Source organism: Geotrypetes seraphini, chromosome 9 (genome assembly GCF_902459505.1).
Source record: "Geotrypetes seraphini chromosome 9, aGeoSer1.1, whole genome shotgun sequence".
NCBI classification, from domain to species: domain Eukaryota; kingdom Metazoa; phylum Chordata; class Amphibia; order Gymnophiona; family Dermophiidae; genus Geotrypetes; species Geotrypetes seraphini.
In genome coordinates, this window is record NC_047092.1 from 31,319,887 (window position 1) to 31,342,574 (window position 22,688).

Consider the following 22,688-nt stretch of genomic DNA (forward strand, 5'->3'; position numbering starts at 1 on the left):
AGAAAGCCTTGAACATGCGCAAACACTCAAGGTCCTTCACCAGAACACAGCATTGGTGACAGTTTCCACAGCATCAGGCCTGTAAGTGCGATGTCAGTCTGGGGCACAGGAGAGGGATAGTGGAGGATAGGATTGCCCAAGCCACTGTTCTTCGATTCTCCAGCGTTGCCAGTGGCCTCCTTTGTACTTTCTGTTTCTGCTTGGGTGGACCGCAGCAAAGGAACATAAGAACATAAGAATTGCTGCTGCTGGGTCAGGCCAATGGTCCATCGTGCCCAGCAGTCCGCTCACGTGGCAGCCCTTAGGTCAAAGACCAGTGCCCTGAGACTAGCTTTACCTGCGTACGTTCTGGTTCAGCAGGAGCTTGTCTAACTTTGTCTTGAATCCCTGGAGGGTGTTTTCCCCTATAACAGCCTCTGGAAGAGCGCTCCAGTTTTCTACCACTCTCTGGGTGAAGAACAACTTCCTTAAGTTTGTACAGAATCTATCCCCTTTTAACTTTAGAGAGTGCCCTCTCGTTCTCTCTACCTTGGAGAGAGTGAACAACCTGTCTTTATCTACTAAGTCTATTCCCTTCATTATCTTGAATGTTTCAATCATGTCCCCTCTCAGTCTCCTTTTTTCAAGGAAGAAGAGTCCTAGTTTATTTAAACTCTCACTGTACGGCAACTCCTCCAGCCCCTTAACCATTTTAATCGCTCTTCTCTGGACCCTTTTGAATAGTACTGTGTCCTTCTTCATGTACGTTGACCAGTGCTGGACACAGTATTCCAGGTGAGGGCGTACCATGGCCCGGTAAAGCATCATGATAACCTTCTCCGATCTGTTCGTGATCCCCTTCTTAATCATTCCTAGCATTCTGTTTGCCCTTTTCACCGCCACCGCACAGACGGCTTCATTGACTTCTCGACCAGTATTCCCAAGTCTCTTTCCTGGGGTGGGGGGGTCTCTCCAATACTGCACCGGACATTCTGTATTTGTGTATAAGATTTTTGTTACCAACATGCATCACCTTACACTTATCCACGTTAAACCTCATTTGCCATGTCATGGCCCATTTCTTGAGCGTGTTTATGTCACATTGCAGGTCTTCACAATCCTCCTGCGTCTTCACTACTCTGAATAACTTCATATCATCTACAAATTTAATCATCTCCCTCGTTGTATCAATTTCCAGGTCATTTATAAATATGTTGAAGAGCACGGGTCCAAGCACTGAACCCTGCAGCACTCCACTTGTGACGCTTTTCCAGTCCGAGTATTGTCCATTTACCCCCACTCTCTGTTTCCTATCCACCAACCAGTTTTTAATCCACGTATTTTACCCTCGATTCCATGGCTCACAATTTTTCAGAGTAGTCTTTCATGTGGAACCTTGTCGACCACTTTCTGAAAATCCAGATATACAATGTCGACCGGACCACCCTTGTCTATCTGCCTGTTTACTCCCTCGAAGAAGTGCAGCAAGTTCGTCAAGCAAGATCTTCCTTTGCTGAAGCCGTGCTGGCTGGTTTTCATCAGATTGTCTGTCAAGGTGATCAATAATTCGGTCCTTTATCAGCGCCTCTACCATCTTTCCCGGTACCGAGGTCAGACTCACCGGTCTGTAGTTTCCCGGATCTCCACTCAAACCTTTCTTGAAGATTGGTGTAACATTCGCCACTTTACAGTCTTCCTTATCCTTCTTTATTTGATCGGCAGATTGGCTATTAGTTGAAGCAGTTCAGCTATAGCCCCTTTCAGTTCCTTGATTACCCTCGGATGGATGCCATCCAGTCCCATGGATTTATCGTTTTTAAGAATATCAATCTGCATACCTCTTCTAGACTGACCGTCAACCCTGTCAGTTTCTCGTCTTCGTTTCCTGCGTATAGCCTGTCGGTTTCCGGTATGTTGTGTATATCCTCTTCGGTAAATACAGACGCAAAAAATGTGTTCAGTTTGTCGGCGATGGCTTTGTCCTTCTTTAGCACTCCCTTTATTCCATGGTCATCCACTGCTTCCTTCGCGGGTCGTTTCCCCTTAACATATCAAAAAAACGGCTTGAAGTTTTTTGCCTCCTTGGCTATTTTTTCCTCGTAGTCTCTTTTGGCCCCTCTTACCGCCTTATGGCACCTGCTTTGATGTTGTTTGTGCTTTTTCCAGTTTTCGTCCGTTTTTGAACTTTTCCATTCCTTAAACGAAGTCTTCTTGTCTCTGATTGCTTCCTTCACCGCTACAGTGAGCCACACCGGTTCCTTGTTCTTTTTCCTCTTGGATCCCTTGTTGATAAGCAGTATATATAGATTTTACGCCTTGGTGACTGTGTCTTTAAAAAGGGATCATACTTGCTCTAGCGTTTTTAAAGTGCTTATCCTCTTCTTAAACTTCTTCCCCACCATGAGTCTCATCCCTTCGTAATTCCCTTTTTGGAAGTTCAGTGCTGTGGCCGTCGTTCTGGATCGATGTTTTGAAGCGGATCATATTCTACACCTTGTGTCGGTCCTCGTAGTCCATTTAGAATTAAGTCTAGAATTGCATTTCCTCTCGTATTTTCCTTGACAATCACGTATTTTCCTTGACAATCACCTACAGTATCCAGGAACTTTGTCTCCCTACTGCAGCTGGAGGTTCCAGTCTATCCCCAGATAATTGAAGTCACCCATGATAACTGCATTGCCTCCCTTGCATTTGCATTTAATTTCGTCCATCATTTCTCCATCAATTTCTTCGGACTGCCCTGGGGGTCGGTAGTAGATCTTCGTTTCCGTTCCATTTGTTCCTGGAATTTTGACCCATAGAGACTCTACCTTATTTTTCGTTTCCGGTGTGTTCTCCCAGTAGACTCAATTCCCTCTTTGACTTATAAGGGAATATCCCCACCTTTTTGACCCACTCTGTCTCTGTGGTATAGCTTGTATCCCAGTAGCACAGTGTCCCAGACGTTTTCCTCGTTCCACCATGTTTCCATGATGCCGATGTCAATGTTATCATTTTGTGTCATAGCTTCCAATTCCCCCATCTTATTCCTTAGGCTCCTTGCTTTCATGTACATACACTTGAGTTTGCGGCCTATTTCTTTCTTGCATTTCCTTCGATCCGTCAGGATTTCTGTCTTGCCTATGATCTGGTGAGTCTTCCCCGCTATCTTCCTGCATGGTATCCTCTGGGTATACCGGTTCCCGAACCATCGACTCTTGGTCGACTGTCAGCTTTCCCCTTCTTCCTAGTTTAAAAACTTCTCAATTTCTCTCTTGATGTTGCTTTCAAGAAGCCTCGTTACGTCTCCACTGAGATGGAGTCCATCCTTCCTGAATAGCTTCCCCCAGAACGTCGTCTAGTTGCACACGAAGTGGAATCCTTCTTCCTCACACCAGCATTTCATCCATGCGTTGATTGCTTACAGCTCCGTCTGCCTCTTCTCGTCAGCCATGGGTACCGGCAGGATCTCCGAGAACGCTACCCTTGGTGTTCTAGTCTTCAGCTTCCCTCCTAGCATCCGGAACTGGTCCTTCAGTCCTTCCCTGCTGTAGTTCCTGTTGCTCACATTGTTTGTCCCCACGTGGATCATCACCGCCATATCTTCCTCTTCCATGCTGTTGATGCGGCTCACTATATCTTCTACCTTGGCTCCTGGTAGGCAGGTCATGGTGTAGAGGAGTCCAGCAGGCAGTGCAAGAGAATCGCTCCCTTGCCAGAGGCCTCTTTGTAGCTTTCATGGTGAGGGGGGCTTCAGAACTGGGTGGAACCACATTTGGTGGAACTGGGTTGGGGAGAGGAAGAAAGGAGAGATGCTGAATGAGAGGAGCAGAGAGAAGAGGAATGGGGGCACATGGATGGCGGGGAGACGAAGGAGATGGTGGCACATGGATGGATGGAAGTGGAAGAGATGGTGCACATGGACGGAGGGAAGGAGAAGAGTTGGAAAGAGATTTGAGATGGGAGGCAGAAAAATGGAAGAAAACTGAATATGAAAATCAGTGCCAAAGGATGTAGTGCAAAAACTGAAGAATAGGAAAGAAAAAGCAAATGCATAAGGAGGCCTTGAAAACAGAGTTAAGAGCAAAGATGGAACAAGATGACCAGAAAAATAAAAATCTCCATATAAAGGTAGGAAAAATATTTTTATTTTCAATTTAGTGATTGAGATATGTCAATTTTGAAAATTTACAACTGTTGTTTTTATATTTTGAACTGTTCAGGAAAAAATGCATTTGTTTCTATTTCTTTTGGGGTGTACTGTGTGCAGTCTGGCATATTAGGGTTTAAATTATGTACAATAGTACTTTTAGCTTGTGAAAATATTTTTTTTTAAAAGGCATTAGGGTTTTTTGTTTTCTGCATTTGTGACTGAAGCCAGGTGTTCTGGTGGGGATAGAAGTCCAAAAACTTTGGCTGGTGTTGAGGTCCCAAGTAGGAAAATATTTATCAGCTCTCCTTCAGCTTTTTTTGGACTTGAAACAGCCCCAACTGAAAAATTAGTGATTGCTTATGGCATGATCCCTGACAAATGACACTCAGGTATCCAGATTTCTAACTTTGGTTTATATTAGAGTCAACCTTTTTTGGGAGGAAAAAGAGATTACCTCGGTTTATATTCGAGTATTCATGATACTAAACTATTTTATATGGACATAAATAGGGAAAAAAGTCTTAGTAAATAAGGTCTTAATGAGCTGCCACAGACTTCAGAAACGATGCCCCTTCTTCCCCCTCCCCTAAACTTTGGTGTAGACAATGATATGGTAGAAGGGGTGGCAAGATATGTCTTATTTGCTGGCTACTAAATTCAACAAAATTTGTTAAGCATTGATATTAAAATATACAAGTATGTATATGTGTGATTAGATAAATAGATTAAATTAGATATATATATATATAGGAATCATACACACCTCTCACATTTTCATACCTTAAAAATATATTTTATTTTGAACAAAATATACGTTTTCATTCTGAATATCAAGACCTTGCAGCATGCAAGGACTGGAGCCTTATACCCTTAGTATACAAATCTCTGTCGTCTAGGACTGAAAAGCAGTTGGATTTACAGGATGATCCATGAGTTCAACATAATAGCTGGAAATATGTTCATGCACATAGGATATAAAAATTAAAAACTAATATTGCATGCACTACAGCTCTACAAATACAGAAAAACAGTACAATGAATAAAAGTAAAAGTTAAAAAAAATCTACTACATGCAATTAAGGCAATGCAAACAAAATACAAAGCTCATTCAGTTTCACAGTAACTCAAAATTAAGCTTTGATTGATAAGTGACTGGCACTTTTGTTTCTTCTTACCTGCGCTGTTGCTTGCACTGCTTGAGCAGCCGCCATTGTAATTGCTCCAGCTCCTGCTCCAGAGGATATAGTACCTAGGTTATACGATGCCAGGGGTTGAGAAGGGGTCACATTGTACACATTGTTGGAGGAGGATGAAGATGAATTATTGTTTCGACATCCTAGGTGAATAAAATGAAGTAATTTAAAACTTCCAGATGAAGCAAACTAAAATGGCTTGGAGAAGCAGAAGGATGCGGCTTGTCAACTCTCTCACCTATGTATATATTAAATGCAACAAAATAAACACACAGGCGAGAGCATATACACTGTTGTGGGTAAAAAAAGCATGAAGACTTGATTGATGAAAGTAACAATAGACTTCATGATATGCATACAAAATGTGCCATGATACAGTTAAAAAGAGCTTTCAAATTACCAAATTGTCAACTAACTTCCTGTAAATCTGAATCCAAAGAAATATTCTATAGTAACAAATGGAACACAATGGCATACTAACCTTCAACCTTAGCTCTAGGTAGGGATTCTTTCTTAGCAGGTGCAAGTTACACAGGGTCTCATCTGTGGTACCACATAAAACACCTGCAAGTTTGCTAAATCTTACTATACTGAGGGGATATTTATTTTCTATTTCACACCTGCCTGGAACTTAAAGGGTAGAAAAGGGTTGTTTTCACTTTAGGAAGATAAGTTTCTGTTCTAATGCTGCAAGAACATGATGCTGTAAGATACAGAAACATCCTAAGTTACCAGATGTATTTTCTTTAGAGGTATCTGAAGTGAGAGTAGATAACAAAGCTTCCGATTTAAACTTCTTCTCAGGAATATGATCTGTGGTGGTATGGTGAGAAGATGGATTATGCTTCCTTTCTGTTAAGGACACAGAACTAGGTGTAAGTTCTTTCTAAGTTCTTTGAGAAACTTACAAGAAAAGCAATGTGATAGATCTATAAGGCAGGCACTTACTCTCCACAGGAGTGTGGGAATGAGCATGATGGTTATTCACTGGCTGTGAAGGTGTATCCATTTCCAGGGACCCTAAAATAAAGAAACCAAGCAAACCAATTTAATAAAAGCATTGGTTCCATTACACCCAGCCATTAAATTTTTCATGATATCCACAACAGATATTACATGCACTGCCTCATCTTACGTACAGAATGAAGGCAGTGCAAGTAAATCTCACCCATAAATGTTCATTGGGATAATCATGAAATTCAGACTTATTCATTCATGATCTCATTTGATAATAAAGGAAGATTTTATCATGCTTATTTAGAGATCCCAGAAACTTCATTTGTCAACAAAATTTTAGGTTATTTATTTAGTTTTAAAGCCCGTCCTCCCCAGAAGCCCAGCACGGGTTACAAGGATACGTACACAGTTTTCAGGATCAATAATGAGCTACAGAAAATGGTCGATAACATACATGCTATGGTGAAACGAAGAACACACATGATATAGTGAATCTACATGCTACAGCAGGGGTGCCCAAAAGGTCAATCGCAAAGGCAACGCGAGTCGATCAAGGAGCCTATCCCGGGCTCCGCGATAGACTCTCGTTACCTTTGTGTTCTCTCTGTTCCCCGATGCAACAGGCCAGCAGCAACTACGGAAGTGCTGGGCAAGCCAGCCCCCCCCCCCCAAACGTCAATTCTGATGTCGGAGAGGAAGTTCCGGGCCAGCCAACTGCGGCATCGGGAAACAGGGAGAACTTTGCGGCAATGGCGGTGGTGGTTTGGGGGCCTGTTTCCAGACGTCGGCGGTGGCTTGGGGGTCTGTTTCCAGACGACAGCCCGGTGGTGGCTTGGGGAGAAAAAAAAGGGAGACAAAAAGACAGGGAGGCAGAACAGGGAGACAGAAAGATAGGGAGGCAGAACGGGGAGACAGAAAGACAGACAGGAAGACAAAAAGAAAGAAAGGGGGCAGGGAGACAAAGAAAGAAAGGGGAGGGGGCAGGGAGAAAGGAAGGAAAAGGGGGAGGGAATGCAGTGTGTTAGATTGCAGGGGGCAGGCAGGGAGAGAGGAAGAAAAAGTTGGACTCATGGAAGGACAAAGATGTTGGCTGGGGAATGGAATGAGGTCTGGAGGAGACAAAGCATGCAGGAGGCAGAAAGGAGGGAATAAATATTGCATGCACAGTCAGAAGAAGAAAGTGCAGAGACTCATGAAATCACCAGACAACAAAGGTAGGAAAAATTATTTTATTTTAAATTTAGTGATCAAAATGTGTCCATTTTGATAATTTATATCTGCTGTCTATATTTTGCACTATGGACCCCTTTTACTAAACCGCAGTAGCGGATTTTAGCGCAGGGAGCCTATGAGCGTCGAGAGCAGCGCGGGGCATTCAGCGTAGCTCACTGAGCTAAAAACTGCTATTGTGGTTTAGTAAAAAGGGAGAGGGTATATTTGTCTATTTTTGTATAGTTGTTACTGAGGTGACATTGCATATTTTAAAGTCATCTGCCTTGACCTCTTTGAAAAAAAAACCCCGAATATAAATGATAATTAACATTTTGTCTGCGTACAGTGTGCTTTGTGTTTTTTAAAATTTTGTTGGTAGATCATTTTGACTTGGTCATTTTAAAAGTAACTCGCAAGCCCAAAAAGTGTGGGCACCCCTGTGCTACAGGATCAGTAACGAGCTACAGGAACAGTACACTCGTGTTACAGAAAAGGAGAAATTAGATCCTTACCTGCTAATTCTTTCTTTAACGTCCCTGTAGACCGGCACAGAAACAGATGGGTTTACGCTCCTTTGCCAGCAGATGGAGACTGAGACACTAACTTTTGGCTACAGTACAAGTGGACTGTGCAGTCCCTCTTAAAATCAGTCTTTACGAATAGCCAAGCAGAAATCAACTAGGCTGAACAAGAACATTCAACTCCATGTTCCCATGGAGAAGCCCAAGGAATTGTCCAAAATCAGATCAGGGAACACTATTGGATACTGATTAGAACAAGAACCTTTCAGAACGCCCCCTCAGTTAGCCAGCTAAACCAGCCAAACCAAATGATGCTCATCTTTAAACTCCTCAAACAACCAAATCCCACAAAAAAAAAACCCTGTACTCTGTGAAAATACCAAACACAATGACTGGGCAGGGTCTGTATCGGTCTGGAGGGACTAAAAGAAAGAAAATTAGCAGGTAAGGACACAATTTCTCCTTCTTTAGAGACCCTCCAGACTGACACAGAAACAGATGGGACATACCAAAGAAGCTTTCTTTTTAAAGATGCCTATGATGCTTAGGAGTCCGAACCTACCGCTATAAACTCTTACAAGGTTACTATCTTATTCCCCTCCTATTGTTTTCTACCATAATTGTTTCTCTTTCTATTATCAATATTGTATTTCCTTACCCATTCATTCCTTCTGTTTCCTCTGTTGTTGTTTATATTATTAGTTACTAATCTGTTAATGTTTGTTTAGTGTCTACTTGTTTTTAATAACCCCAGTTTTTAATCTGTAATTTGAAAGATTTGTTCATCGCTTAGAAATTTGAGTAAGCGATTAATCAAATACACAATAAACTTGAAACTTGAACTTGAACCCCGAAGGGCTGACAAAAGAACACGTTCACCGAACATCGCATACCGACACGCCTGAATGTCCACACGGTAGTGTCAAACAAAGGAAAGGAGAGAAGAGCAAACTGCATTGTTATAGATATCCACCAGAGCTACAAGAGGAGATGCAGCCCAAGAAGCTGCTCGACTCCAAGTGAAACAAGCTTTGAGCCATTCTGGAAGGTACGCCGAAGCGTTAGCCTCTTTGATATAGTCTTAGAAGCACTGTCCCCCTTAAGCAAACCCACCAAGAGGACAAAAAGAAGGTCCGACTTATGGAACTCCTGGGTCCGCTAAACATAAGTGCTAAGGACCCTACAAACATCCAACTTGTGCAACTGCCTCCGTCCAACAAGCACTCCTGCTTACCCAACACCAGGAGGATCACGGACTGGTCACCATGAAACGGCGAATCCACCTTTGGAAGAAAAGAGGGGACCAGCTGCAGCACGACCCGCTCCCTAAAGAACTCCAGGAAGGGAGGCCTATACGAAAAAAAGACCCGCAGTACCAAAACACGTTTCGCAGAAGAAATGCCCACCAAGTAAACTGCCTAAGAGTAAGATCCTTCAAAGTACAGCCGTTGAGAGGCTCAAACGGATGACACACAAGCATGGAAAAGACTAGATGGAGATCCCAGGCAGAACTGACGACCCAACTGGTGGCTCTATCAGTTTTGCAATTCTCAAAAAACTAATCATATCCGGAGAGGAAGCCAAACATTTACCACACAAACGACCACAAACAGAAGACAAAGCAGCAACCTGCACCAAAAGGGAAAACCAGGCAAGGCCTCACTCCAGACCATCTTGCCGAAAACTCCAGAATGTGAGGCAAAACAGCCCGAAGGGAAACCACACCATGTGCAGAACACCATTCCTCAAAAATATGCTAACCATGGACATAAGCCTGAGGTGGAAATTCTCTGAGACTCTAAGAGAGTGGAGGGCATTTTATCTGAATATTTCTTTTCCCATAGGCGAGCCCTTTCAAGAGCCAGATCCAACATTGGAATGGGACCCGGAGTCAGAAGATCGGGCAAGAGGGACAGCGGGAGAGGATCTGCCACTAACAGACAAACCAGAATCACATACCACAGGCACCTGACCCAGGCCGGAACCACGAGAAACATATGGTCTGCGTGTCGGGCAATTAGAAGAAGAACACTGCCCAATGGAGGCTACGGAAGAAAGACATACAGCAGGCCTTCTGTCACCCAAGCCTGCACCAGAGCATCCAATCCCTTGGCTTGACAATCACTGCACCAACTGAAAAACCTCAGTGCAATGGCGTTGACACTCGAGGCCATGAGATCCATGATCAGGCGACCCCCAAGTCTGAATAATCAACTCGAAGGCTTCCAGTCCGAGACAACACTCACCAGGATTCAGAGCATGATGAATGAGAAAACCTGCCTGGACAGTGTCCACACCAGCAATGTGAGAAGCTGAGATGATCCGAAGATGAGCCACCCCCCATTCTATGAGCCGAGAGGACTCCAGCGCCACCAGATGACTCTTGGTGCTCCCCTTACAACTGGCCTTGATATAGGCCATCGCTGTGGCATTGTCTGAGAGGACTCAAACCGACTTGCCCTCCAGCCAGGACTGGAATTCCACCAATGGTAACCGAATGGCTCTGGTCTCCAGAACAATGATCGACCAGGACGCCTCCACCGGTGACCAGCATCCCTCAGCCAAGCGACTAAGACACTGAGCTCCTCAACCGAAGAAACTGGCATCCGTGAGAAGCACTGTCTACTGGGGCTGGTCGAGACTCACCCCTGAAGCAGATTGGAAGACAGGGGCCACCAGCATAGGCTGTGCCAAACTAATCCCCAGACTGAGACTGGAGATTCCAGATCATGATTCTGTGGCGACCAACCGCCGAAGAAGCGTTTACTGAATAGGATGCATGTGAGCCCGAGCCCACCGGACCACTTCCAAGGAGGCCGCCATGGACCTCAAGACCTGCAGAAAGTCTTGCACCAGCGGACATCAGTAATCCATCAGAGTGCGAATCTGCATCTGCAATTTGCACACCCTGGCCTCTGGAAGGAAAACTCTCCTTAAGATGACGTCAAAAAGAATGCTGAGAAACTCCAAACACTGAGATGGAGTCAACCTGCTTTTGGACAAGTTGACCACCCAGCCCAGGGATTGTAGAAACTCTACAACTCAAGCCATAACCCAGGAACTCTCCTGCAAAGACTTTGCTCGAATTGGCAATCATCTAGATAGGAGTGCACCATAATGCCCTCCTTGTGCAAGGCCGCTGCCACCACAGCCATAATTTTGGTGAAGGTGTGCAGTGCCGCAGCTAGACCAAAGGGAAGCGCTCAAAACTGATAGTGCTCTCCCAAAATTGCAAAGCGAACGAATCATTGATGGGAAGCCCAAACGAGAACAGGCAGAAATGCCTCCTTCAGATCGAGAGAAGACAGAAACTTTCCAGGGTGAACAGCCAGAATTAAGATGGACCCCTGAACACTCTGTTGATACCTTTGAGATCCAGAATGGTCTGAAAAGACACCTCTTTCTTGGGCACCGCTAAGTAAATGGAATACCTGTCGGTGCTAATCCTCGGAGGAGGCACTGGGACTATCGCTTTGAGGTAAAGCAACCTGAGCAGAGTCTGCCAAAAAGCCCTCCTCTTCCAAGTTGCCCGACAAGAACAGGAGAGGAAACAATGTGATAAAGGTCGTGAAAACTCCAGAGCATAACTGTCCCTAATCATCTTTAGGACTCACTGATCCATTGTGATCTCAGTCCATCCCTGGTAAAACTCCCACAACTGTGCTCTGACTGGACACCCGAGTCTCCTTCCAAGCAGCTAGAACATCTCGTACACCCGCATCCACCACTCAGTGCCCACATAAAACACACTTGTGCTGCTTTTTTGAAGCGCTCATACTGACTGCACCAAACCCCCATGTACAACAACACTGTACAAAAACAGCGGTCTCAGGACCACTTTATGCTCCTTTTATTTCTTGTGCCCTTTTTTTTTTTTAAACTACTCACAGATAACTAGCTATCTCAAGAGAGCAGACTCCACAGGCACTCTAAACTGTAGTCTGTGCCGAACAGATGGCCAGGCCTACAGTTGAGGCTCCTCTAAATTCAGAAAACCTGGGGAGGTGGGGGAAATGGGTGGGAGGGACTTGACTCTTCCGAGCGTGCACTTCCGAGATCAGTAGGACTCCTGACAGGGTCCCCCAAGCTCTGTCCAGACAGCAAAAGGGACAAGAAAGATTCCCTAAATCAGATCCAACAGGCCCAAGACAAACCTCAGCACAGACTGCACAATCTTACCACTCCACCTACTGGGGACTGAGAAAAGACCAATTGTAAGAGGGACTGCACAGTCCACTTGTACTGTAGTCAAAAGTTAGTATCTCAGTCTCCACCTGCTAGCTGAAGAACGTAAGCCCATCTGTTTCTGTGCCAATCTGGAGGGACGCTAAAGAAACAAGACTTTTTTAAATATATGACACAAGCTATGGGGTGTGTGTGTGTTGAGAACACCTATGTTTTAGTTAAACTAAGAGAATGCAAACTATATAGAATCTCAGAATGGTATCTGCATGGCCATAATAGATAACAGCACAGTATTGGCTGACAGATTCAGGTGCCCCGAGTTATGGTGCACTGGTTCCTGACCAGTTAAAGTTTGAGACCAGGAGCGAGTTCGTTTGTGAACAGTAGTGACTTTACTGTGTTTGGGTTTTTCAGAAAGCCGATTTGCTGGCGCTTGAGAAAGGGCATGTTCTTGATTTGTTATGCCTAGTTATTATTCTCCTGGCAGAATTCTGTGTGACTGTGCAACACAGAATTTCCTCAGAATTGCACAGTTGCACAGAATTCCCCTTTTTCTGTGCAGAATTTCCTCTAGTGACAATGTTAGATTCATTGGGTCACGATATCAGCAGTGATTTCCACACACTGCCTACCACCAATCCGGAAGCCTCTCTGTGGCAGAGGAGAGGCTTTCGGATTATCGGCAGGCAGCATGTGGGAATCGCTGCTGAAGCTGCAACCTGCTAAGAAGACCTTACTTAGAGAGAGAGTACAGGGGGAGGGAGACATGCATGATGAGGGAGATGGTGAAATGTTGCACATGATAATGAAGGGGAGGAAGAGAGAGAGGGTGCATAGAAGGGGATAGAGAAGTGTGACCCAGAGCACAAACCAGGGGGAAACAGTGGACAGTAGGAAGGAAACAGAAATCTTGGCTATGGTACTGGAAGGAAGAGAATTCTGCATAGGGGTAGGGATGCAAGAGAGAGTTCCGTTGGGACATGGGGTGAATGAGAGGGAGGAAGAGATACACAGGAAGGTGGAGAAGGAGAGATATGTTGGATCCAGGAGCAGAAAGGAGTGATGGAGAGATGGGAGTGAGGGACAACACGCTCTGCGTGCTTGTACGTGGTGAGTGTGTTGTCGGGGCAGCGGCTGGCTTGGCTTAGGAGAGGAGCGGTCGTGCGCATGCTCGCACAGGATGGTGGCCGGCTTGGATTGGGAGCCAGGAGGTGCTGATGGACGGCAGAGGAATCGGCCGAAGCGGGAGAGCAGCCGCACGGGGACCCCGAGGGAAGGAAGCCACCACGCTGAAAGCGCTGCAGCACCCACAGGCAGGTACCCACCATTGCTGAGAGCTCATTTATCGGGGTGGTGCTCAGTTTGCAAGACAAAAGTTTGATAAGTGTTTTGCTCGTCTTGCAAAACACAAACCGCGTTACTCGCAAACCGAGGTTCCACTGTATTTTATAAAGACACATAGGCACATACAATCTAAAAACTAAAACATAAAAGCAACAAGTATTAACATTTACTGTTCTAAAGTACTGACATCATATATCAACTTCTCTCGTTTAAGGTTTATAAAATTATATTCCATATGTCCCTTATGTGGGACTTGAATTTAAAAATGTAAATTCAAGCAAGCTCTCAAAATGTTAGTCCTTAAGTGGGATGAGACACTGACTCATCTATATGAGCACAATTTACCAGAGAAATATTGTTTCTCTTTTCATATACATAACATATAAAAACAAGAACATGTACAGTATATAGTACATATATAAAATGACAGCATCCATATCTATGCACTGCCATCTTGTGATGCTTTGCAGTACTGCATCCTTTGATGGATAGTCAACAATTTATTGTACAACACTGGTTCTCAGAAGCCTATAGCTGCAAGGAAAAAAACACAATTTGAAGTGTCTGTATACAAATGCTAGAAGCTTATAAAATAAAATAGGAGAGTTAAGAGTATTTAGCATTGAATGATGAGATAGATATAATAGGCATCTCGCAGACCTGGTGGAAGGAGGACAATCAGTGGGACACTGTGTTACCTGGGTACAAATTATATTGCAAGGATAGAGTAGATCAAATTGGAGGGTGGGGGTTGCGCTATATGTTAAAGAGAGAATTGAATCAAATAAAATAAACATTCTGCATGACATAGATAACAGTGTGGAATCCTTATGGATAGAAATTCCATGTGTGAAGGGAAGGAATATAAGGGTAGGGTTATACTACTGTCCCCCGGGACAAAATGAGCAGACCGAAAAAGAAATGTTTTCAGAGATTAGGAAAGCTGGAGAAATGGGCAACACCATAATAATGAATGATTTCAATCACCCCAATACTGACTGGTTAAATGTTACATCGGGGAGTGCTAGGGAGGTAAAATTCCTAGATGTCATAAATGACTGCTTCTTGGAGCAGTCCGGGAACCGACAAGAGGGGGTGCTATTTTAGATTTGGTCCTTAGTGGAATGCAAGACAGAACAGGAATTAACTGTGTTGGGTCTGCTGGGAAACAATGGTCATAATGTGATCAAATTTGAGCTGATACCGGGAGCAACATCGCAAAATAAATCTACTGTAGGAGTGTTTAATTTTCAAAAGGGCGACTATGATAAAATGAGAAAATAGTTAAAAAGGGACGCTCAGGGAGGATAAGGCCATAGTGGAAAGATTGAATGAATTATTTGCTTCGGTCTTTACGGAAGAAGATGTAAGAGATCTACCTGAACCTGAAATGTTTTTCAAGAGTGATGATGCGGAGGAACTGAAAGAAATCTCGATGAATCTGGAAGATGTACTAAGTCAAATCGACAAGTTAAAAAGTGATAAATCGCCAGGACCAGATGGTATACATCCCAGGGTACTAAAACAACTTAAACATGAAATTGCCGACCTGCTGTTAGAGATCTGTAACCTGTCGCTAAAATTGTCTGCAGTACCAGAAGATTGGAGGATGGCCAATGTTACGCCAATTTTTAAAAAAGGGCTCCAGGAGAGCCCTCACTTCAGTGCAGGGCAAAATGGTAGAAACAATTATAAAAAATAAAATTGTGGAACATGTAGACAAACATGATTTAATGAGACGGAGTCAGCATGGGTTCAGCCGAGGGAGATCTTGCCTCACATATTTGCTTGACTTCTTTGAAGGTATGAATAAACATGTGGATAAAAGTGAGATGGTTGATATAGTGTATCTAGATTTTCAGAAAGCTTTTGATAAAGTTCCTCATGAGATGCTCCTGAGAAAATTAAAGCGTCATGGGATAGGAACTGGTTATTGGATAGAAAACAGAGGGTAGGGTTAAATGGTCATTTTCTCAATGGAGGAGAGTAAACAGTGGAGTACCACAAGAGTCTGTACTAGGATCAGTGCTATTTAACTTATTTATAACTGATCTGGAAATTGGAACGACAAGTGAGGTGATTAAATTTGCAGATGACACTAAACTGTTCAAAGTTGTTAAAACGCTTGCGGATTGTGAAAAATTGCAGGCGGACTTTAAGAAATTGGAAGACTGGGCATCCAAATAGCAGATGAAATTTAATGTGGATAAATGCAAAGTGATGCACATTGGGAAGAATAACCTGAATCACAGTTATCGGATGCTAGGGTCCACCTTGGGGATTAGCACCCAAGAAAAGGATCTGCGTGTCATCATAGACAATATGATGAAACCTTCCGCCCAATGTGGTGGCGGCCAAAAAAGCAAACAGGATGCTAGGAATTATTAAAAAAGGGATGGTTAACAAGACTAAGAATATTATAATGCCCCTGTATCGCTCCATGGTGCGACCTCATCTGGAGTACTGCGTTCAATTCTGGTCTCTTTATCTCAAGAAAGATATAGTGACGCTAGAAAAGGTTCAAAGAAGAGCAAGCAAGATGGTAAAGGGGATGGAACTCCTCTCATATGAAGAAAGACTAAAACGGTTAGGGCTCTTCAGCTTGGAAAAGAGACGGGAGAAATGATTGAAGTCTACAAAATCCTAAGTGGAGTAGAACGGGTACAAGTGGATCGATTTTTCACACCTTCAAAAATTACAAAGACTAGGGGACACTCGATGAAGTTACAGGAAATACTTTTTTTTTTTTTTAATCTTTATTCGTTTTCATATCTTACAACAAGTGTATAATATTCAATCAAAAATAAATTTTACAAATTACTTGACATTCTTACTTATAATCATCAAAACATAAAAGAATCCCTCCCCACCCATCCCACCCATTAGTAATAAACCAGTTAAAACAAATATCATATATCCCAATCCCACCCTACTTATAACCTTATATAATAAAAAAGGGGTGGTTAAGGTGTCTGATCATTCAACATATTACTGGAAATTGGAAGGATTATACTAAGCTTAATTATACCTTTTGGTGGAATTCAGTTTGTCATATTTATAAAATGGAGAAAGTGCTTGCTATACAGCAAGGAAATTATCATAATTCTACAGGAAATACTTTTAAAACCAATAAAAAGAAATTTTTTTCACTCAGAGAATAGTTAAGCTCTGGAACGTGTTGCCAGAGCCAAAGGATGTGGTAAGAGCGGATAGCGTAGCAGGTTTTAAAGGTTTGGACATGTTCCTGGAGGAAAAGTTCATAGTCTGTTATTGAGAGAGACATGAGGGAAGCCACTGCTTGCCCTGTATCGGCAGCATGGAATATTGCTACTCCTTGGGTTTTGGCCAGGTACTAGTGACCTGGATTGGCCACCGTGAGAATGTGCTACTGGGCTTAATAGACCATTGGTCTAACTCAGTAAGGTTATTCTTATGTTCATATATAAATGCTTAAAGGAAAGTCAATCTTACAGTAGAATAGCATGAGGCAGAGCAATTCTAATATGAACTTGAAAAACATCAAGCTACAGTCACATGTTCAACCATTTATATTTTTTAACTGCTCAGTCTTGAGGATAACAAGTTATTTGCTTCAAAATAGTGCAGAAAGCCAGAATTTCTACTTTGGGTGTTAAAGATCTCTAACATGCAATTCTGTACCAAGCTTCTGGAATACATAATAACTGATAATAAATATTTATGAATACTTACGTCTCTCTAATATTTCTGTAATTCCCGCATTATCTGCTTCAAGTTCCATTTTAAATTTGGCCAGCTCTTGGTCCAGTTTTCTTAAGTGACGATCCACCTGTTTGGCAAAAATGAACTTTCACAATCATGGATCTCATTTTGCAGTCTAATCTAACACCTTTACTGCTCACATGCTTAGGATCTTGGGATGCTTAGGTCTAGATGGCACTAGAGAAGGAACACCCCCCTTCCAGCAGGTGGCCCCAACCTCCAGGCCTGAAATAACTTGACCCCTATCAGTAGCTGAAGGGGCTCTCAGGGTCCTGCAGTGACAACCATGGAGGAAATTCCAAAAAGCACAGTTACTTACTGTAACAGCTGTTATCCAGGGACAGCAGGCAGATATTCTCAACATGTGGGTGACGTCATCCACTGAGCCCTGTAGCAGACAGCCTTGCAAGCAGACTTGCTTGTAGAACTTTCAAAGAGTGCGCGAGTGCCTTTCCGCCACACTAGGTTGTGTGTCTCCTGTGAGGTACCTCAGTTCAGATAGCTAGCTAAGAAGCCAACCAGGGGAAATGGGTGGGTTGTGAAACCGGTAAGAGGCCGGGACATAGAAGAAAAATACAGCCGCAGCCGAACGAGGGCCGGCAGCAGGGCCTAAGCCCAAGCCCCGCCGTATGAGAACCGACGAAAAAAGAAAAAAATAAAAGGTTTTTTTTAAATTTAGAGATGCGCTGCACAGCGACTAAGGTTAGGAAACAAATAAAAGAAAGCTGCGTTGCGAGAAGGCAAAATTGAAAAAACAGCAGAGCTCAGAAAAACAGGGCTTCTTGGCTCTGCGGAAAACTAAGAACTGAGGTACCTCACAGGAGACGCACAACCTAGTTCGGTGGGAAGGCACTCACGAAATCTTTGAAAGTTCTACACTCAGCCAACAGGCCCCTACTATTTGTGCCATTCTCATTCACTGCCAATTCCAGACTCCGTCCCTTTTGTCTTGCTGCTCCGTACGCCTGGAACAAACTGCCCAAATCCCTACAACAGGCTTAGTCTATGGCAGTGATCAAGTCAAAGTTAAAAGTCCACCTCTTTGAGACTGCTTTTAACTCCTCTCATCTTGTGTTCTGCATCCCCAACCCTATATGTCATATCCATTTGTCCAAATTTAGACTGTAAGTTCTTCCAAACAGGGACCATTTATTAAATGTCAAAATATAAAGAACTGCGTACGCCTTTCAGCGCTATAAAAGTGATAATTAGTAGTAGTATGAAGAGGAGGTGAGGGCTCTGATTAAATACCATAAGATCCTCAGCAGATAAGTCAGCCTTAGAGGAATGAAAAGAGGTCCAAGTCCACATCCTCAACATTATATTTCTTGATGGAACATTGAGGATGACGACATCTAGACTGCCTCAAACGAGATGATAAATGCATAGATGAGGCATGGGGTTATATTTGGATGACCAAGCCGGACAGGTACGACGTTGAGGAGAAGACCAACATCAAGGTGTCAAGATCAGATGTTGTGAATAGGAATGACACTGAGATGTTGACAAGCGATGTCATGATGCAGAATGTTGAGATGCTAAAGATCGACATTATCAAGGTATTGATGATGTAAAGCAGATTGTTAGTACCAGACTTCAGGCTGAAAAGTCTGCTGAGTCCCTGGAACATATGAATTGCCATATTGGGAAAGACTGAAGTTCCATCAAGCCCAGCATCTTGTTTTCAATAGTGACCAACCCAGGTCTCAAGTAGTAAAATAGATTGTATGCTGCTTATCCTAAGAATAAGCAGTGGATTTCCCCTTGCCATCTCATTAATGGCCTATGGATTTCTCTTTTAGGAAACTATCCAAACCCTTTTTAAACCCTGCTAAGCTGATCTCACCACATTCTCTGGCAGTGGATTTCAGAGTTTAAATTATACGTCGTGTGAAGAAATATTTTCTCCGATTTGTTTTAAATCTACTACTTAGTAGCTTCATCACATGCCCCCTAGTCCTAGTATTTTTGAAAAGAGTAGACAAGCAATTCACATTTAACTTTTTCACTCCACTCAGTATTTTATAGACCTCTTATCGTATCACTCGAGCCATCTCTTCTTCAAGCTGGAGTCCTAGCTGCTTTAACCTTTCCTCATAGGGAAGTCATACCATCCCTTTTATCATTTTCGTTGCCTCTCTCTGTAACTTTTCTAATTTTGTATTCGAGGTGCGGCCATACCATAGGGCATTATAACATTTTCATCTTGTTTTCCATTCCATTCCTTTCCTGATAATTCCTAACATTCTATTTGCTTTCTTAGCTACCACCGCACATTGAGCTGAGGGCTTCAACATATCCTCAATGGTGACACCTAGATCCTTTTCCAGGGCAGTGACTCCTAATGTGGAACCCTGCTCATGTAGGTCTAGTTCAGGTTCCTCTTTCCCATATGCATCACTTTGCACCACTTTGCACTTGCTCACATTAAAAACCATCTGCCATTTTGACACCCTGTCTCCCAGTCTCACAAGGTCCTCTTGCAATTTTTCCACAATCCTCTTGTGATTTAACAACTTTGTATCATCAGCAGATTTAATTATCTCACTAGTTATTCCTATCTCTAGATTACTGATATAAATATGTTAAAAAGCATCAGTCCCAACACACAACCCTGAGGAACCCCACTATTTACTGCCAATACCTCCCTAGAATCAATTTAATTCTTTTTATGTTTTTGAATTGCGGAGAATCTTCTTTGAATTGATCTGCTTCAGAATCAATTTACTTTAGGAGGAAAAGACCTCAGAACCCCATATGCTTCTTATTTGCCTCTCTAGAGGAACAATTCCTTCTGTACTGAATGAATTGAGAGAATGGCAGACTGTCTTTTAACACCTTTGGATGGCAGCTAGTGTATTGCAGAAGTGTGTTCCTATCTGTAGGTTTTTGGAAGACCGTCATTTCAAAACCAATCTCAGTTTTAATGACCTTCAAATCTAGGAAAGCCACGGTGGTTGAGTTCTTCTCCATGTTAAACCTCATAGTTGGATGTCTGGTATTAAGCCACGCAAAAAAAATCTCTCAGAGCTCCTTCAGATCCTCCCCCTCCTTGGTACATTCCCGGTCCTACCAGACTGGCTGAGACTGCACATCCATCATCTGCTGGAAGACTGAGAAATACTAGTCAGCTAGGAACAACACAGGAGTTTTATACAATTTAGTCAATTGGTCTCAGTTTCCATCTGCTGGCAGGTGTGCATAACCCAAGTGTCTTGACTGGTCTGGTGAGCCACTAAGGAATCAAGGGTTCTCAATCCAGTCCTTGAGACCCACCTAGCCAGTCAGGTTTTCAGAATATCCACAATGAATATGAATGATATAAGTTTGCATGCATTACCTCCTTTCTATGCAAATCTATCTCATGCATATTCATTGTAGATATCCTGAAAGCCTAACTACACAGGTAGGGTCTCGTAGACTGAGAGCCCCTCTAAATTCTAATGTCACCATCAAGCTGCTACATATAGCACAAGAATACAGTGCAAACAGATGAGGTGATGCAGCATTCTGGATCCAATTAGGTTCTTATTAGCCAGTCATTCTAAAATGGATGTACTGCAACCCCATCTCTGTGTAAAAAACACCTTGGAGATTGTCCCCAAGGTCAAACAAGTCCTCACAGCAGCACTCAGTCCTAGAAGTGCTTTCTCAAATTTGAAAAATGAAGACACTTATGGAGTAAGAGGAATTGTCCTTTCCAAATCACAATGACGACCAATTGAAAATTTCCATGCAGAAACAGAGTACACAAATGACCTATTGATACCCATGAGATTGGTAACTCCTTCTGGGCCATCCTTTATCTTCTAGAGCTGCTGCTTTTAAGTCAAACATTTTCCAAAGTAGCCTTTATCACTAGCCTTTTTGTGTTTGAAATGCTGAACTTTGCCTCAATAACTGTTTACCTAGAAATCAGACTGTCCTCTAGCAGTTTCTAAGCATTAGAGGTTCCCATGCCCTTGATCAACTTTTCCATATCTTCTCCAACGAATGGGCAGATGTGCTAAAAGGGATTTTCCATTTGTATATTTTTGGAAAACAATTAGGTACATTCCAGCCCTAAACAACTTATTGGCACATAGCAGGGAATGTCTATATAAGGGAGCTCCATATTTGCTTATACAGTAATAATCACAATCTACTTACCAAGTCATAAATCTGATTTGCTAACTGAACTTTCTCATCTGCATCTTCCAAAGCTTTGTAATAATCCTGCAAGAAAAGAAAAGACAGTGATCATGGAAGTATAAACATTATGAAAATCAAATGACTATTGGCAAAGCAGAAACATCTATCCTTGCACTAGTGTGCTACTTTTTTTAGCCCAAAAGAGTTACATCAAGTGCCTTAAATTTATAAATGTTGTGATTTTTATGCCTTTAGCAAGTTTATATATATGGGACTCTTCACTTGTAATTGATTTGTTGAATCAAGTGCTGGTACCTGAAGATAAAGTACAATTATTTACCGTAACAGGTGTTATCCAGGGACAGCAGGCAGCTATTCTCACATATGGGTGATTTCATCAGCGGAGCCCGGATGCGGAGAGGGGAGAGAGCCGCTGCAAATGATGAAGGTCTGATGAGGCTCAAGGTGGAAGCAGTAGAAGCAGGAGGAGTCTCGGTCGAAGGTGAGGCCGAGGTCGTCTTCGAAGTCGAGGGATCGAAGGAAGAATCCATCCCGAAGAGCTTCTCCACCAAAAGACGACGACGTTTAAGGGCTCGAGGTTGAAGAATAGCACAGCGCTCGCACGACTTTGGTTGATGATCTGGCCCAAGGCACTTGAGGCACCAACGGTGTGGGTCCATGAGGGAAATCGCACGCTGGCAATGGCTATACTTTTTGAAGCCCGTTGCTGGCCGGGACATAGGAGGAAAAACAGCTGCCGCAAAATCGAAGCCCCTGGGCTGTGGTTGAGCGGCCTGCGCCGGCAGCCAAACGGAAGAAAGTAAAAAATTTTATTTTTTTTTTAAAGAAAAAGAAACATCAGTGAATCGTGAAGAAAAAAACACAAACCGCGGTGTAGAGAAGACACGAAGTAACAAAGTTAAATGCAGAGAGTCAAAGACGGACTTCTTGGCTCCACGGAAATCTGAGAACTGAGGAGACGCACCCTACGCTGGGCGGGAAGGCACTCATGTATGCGCGGTGCGGTCGACTCAAAACTTCTAGTTTCTTCAAGCAAGTCTACTTGCGAGCTTCCGTATCCGGGCTCCGCTGATGACATTACCCATATGTGAGAATAGGCTGCCTGCTTGTCCTGGGATAATAAATTGTTTGTTAGTTGTTATTGAACCTTTATAACTGAATATCTCCCAAGACTGAATCAGATTGCACATCATGTGCTAGATACATGATTGGGAGATACCACATGATCAGGAGATACCAAGTTCCTACTACTCTAGTTAGTTTGGGTTTAAT

The 22,688-nt window shown here is 43.1% G+C and overlaps 1 protein-coding gene across 4 annotated transcripts in view; it reads right to left on the reverse strand.

Moving 5' to 3' along the window:
* The window catches only part of ING3 (inhibitor of growth family member 3), a 52,672-nt gene that overhangs the window by 17,518 nt on the left and 12,466 nt on the right, over positions 1–22,688 (reverse strand). For 3 of the 4 annotated variants that reach the window (XM_033959263.1, XM_033959262.1, XM_033959264.1), the window contains 5 exons: positions 21,414–21,479; positions 17,235–17,331; positions 6,253–6,324; positions 6,037–6,156; positions 5,287–5,447 (listed from right to left, as the gene is read on the reverse strand). In XM_033959263.1, the coding sequence (XP_033815154.1) occupies positions 5,287–5,447; positions 6,037–6,156; positions 6,253–6,324; positions 17,235–17,331; positions 21,414–21,479 (516 nt within the window). The remainder of the gene's footprint in view (positions 1–5,286; positions 5,448–6,036; positions 6,157–6,252; positions 6,325–17,234; positions 17,332–21,413; positions 21,480–22,688) is intronic. The other variant, XM_033959265.1, reaches the window with a different exon arrangement.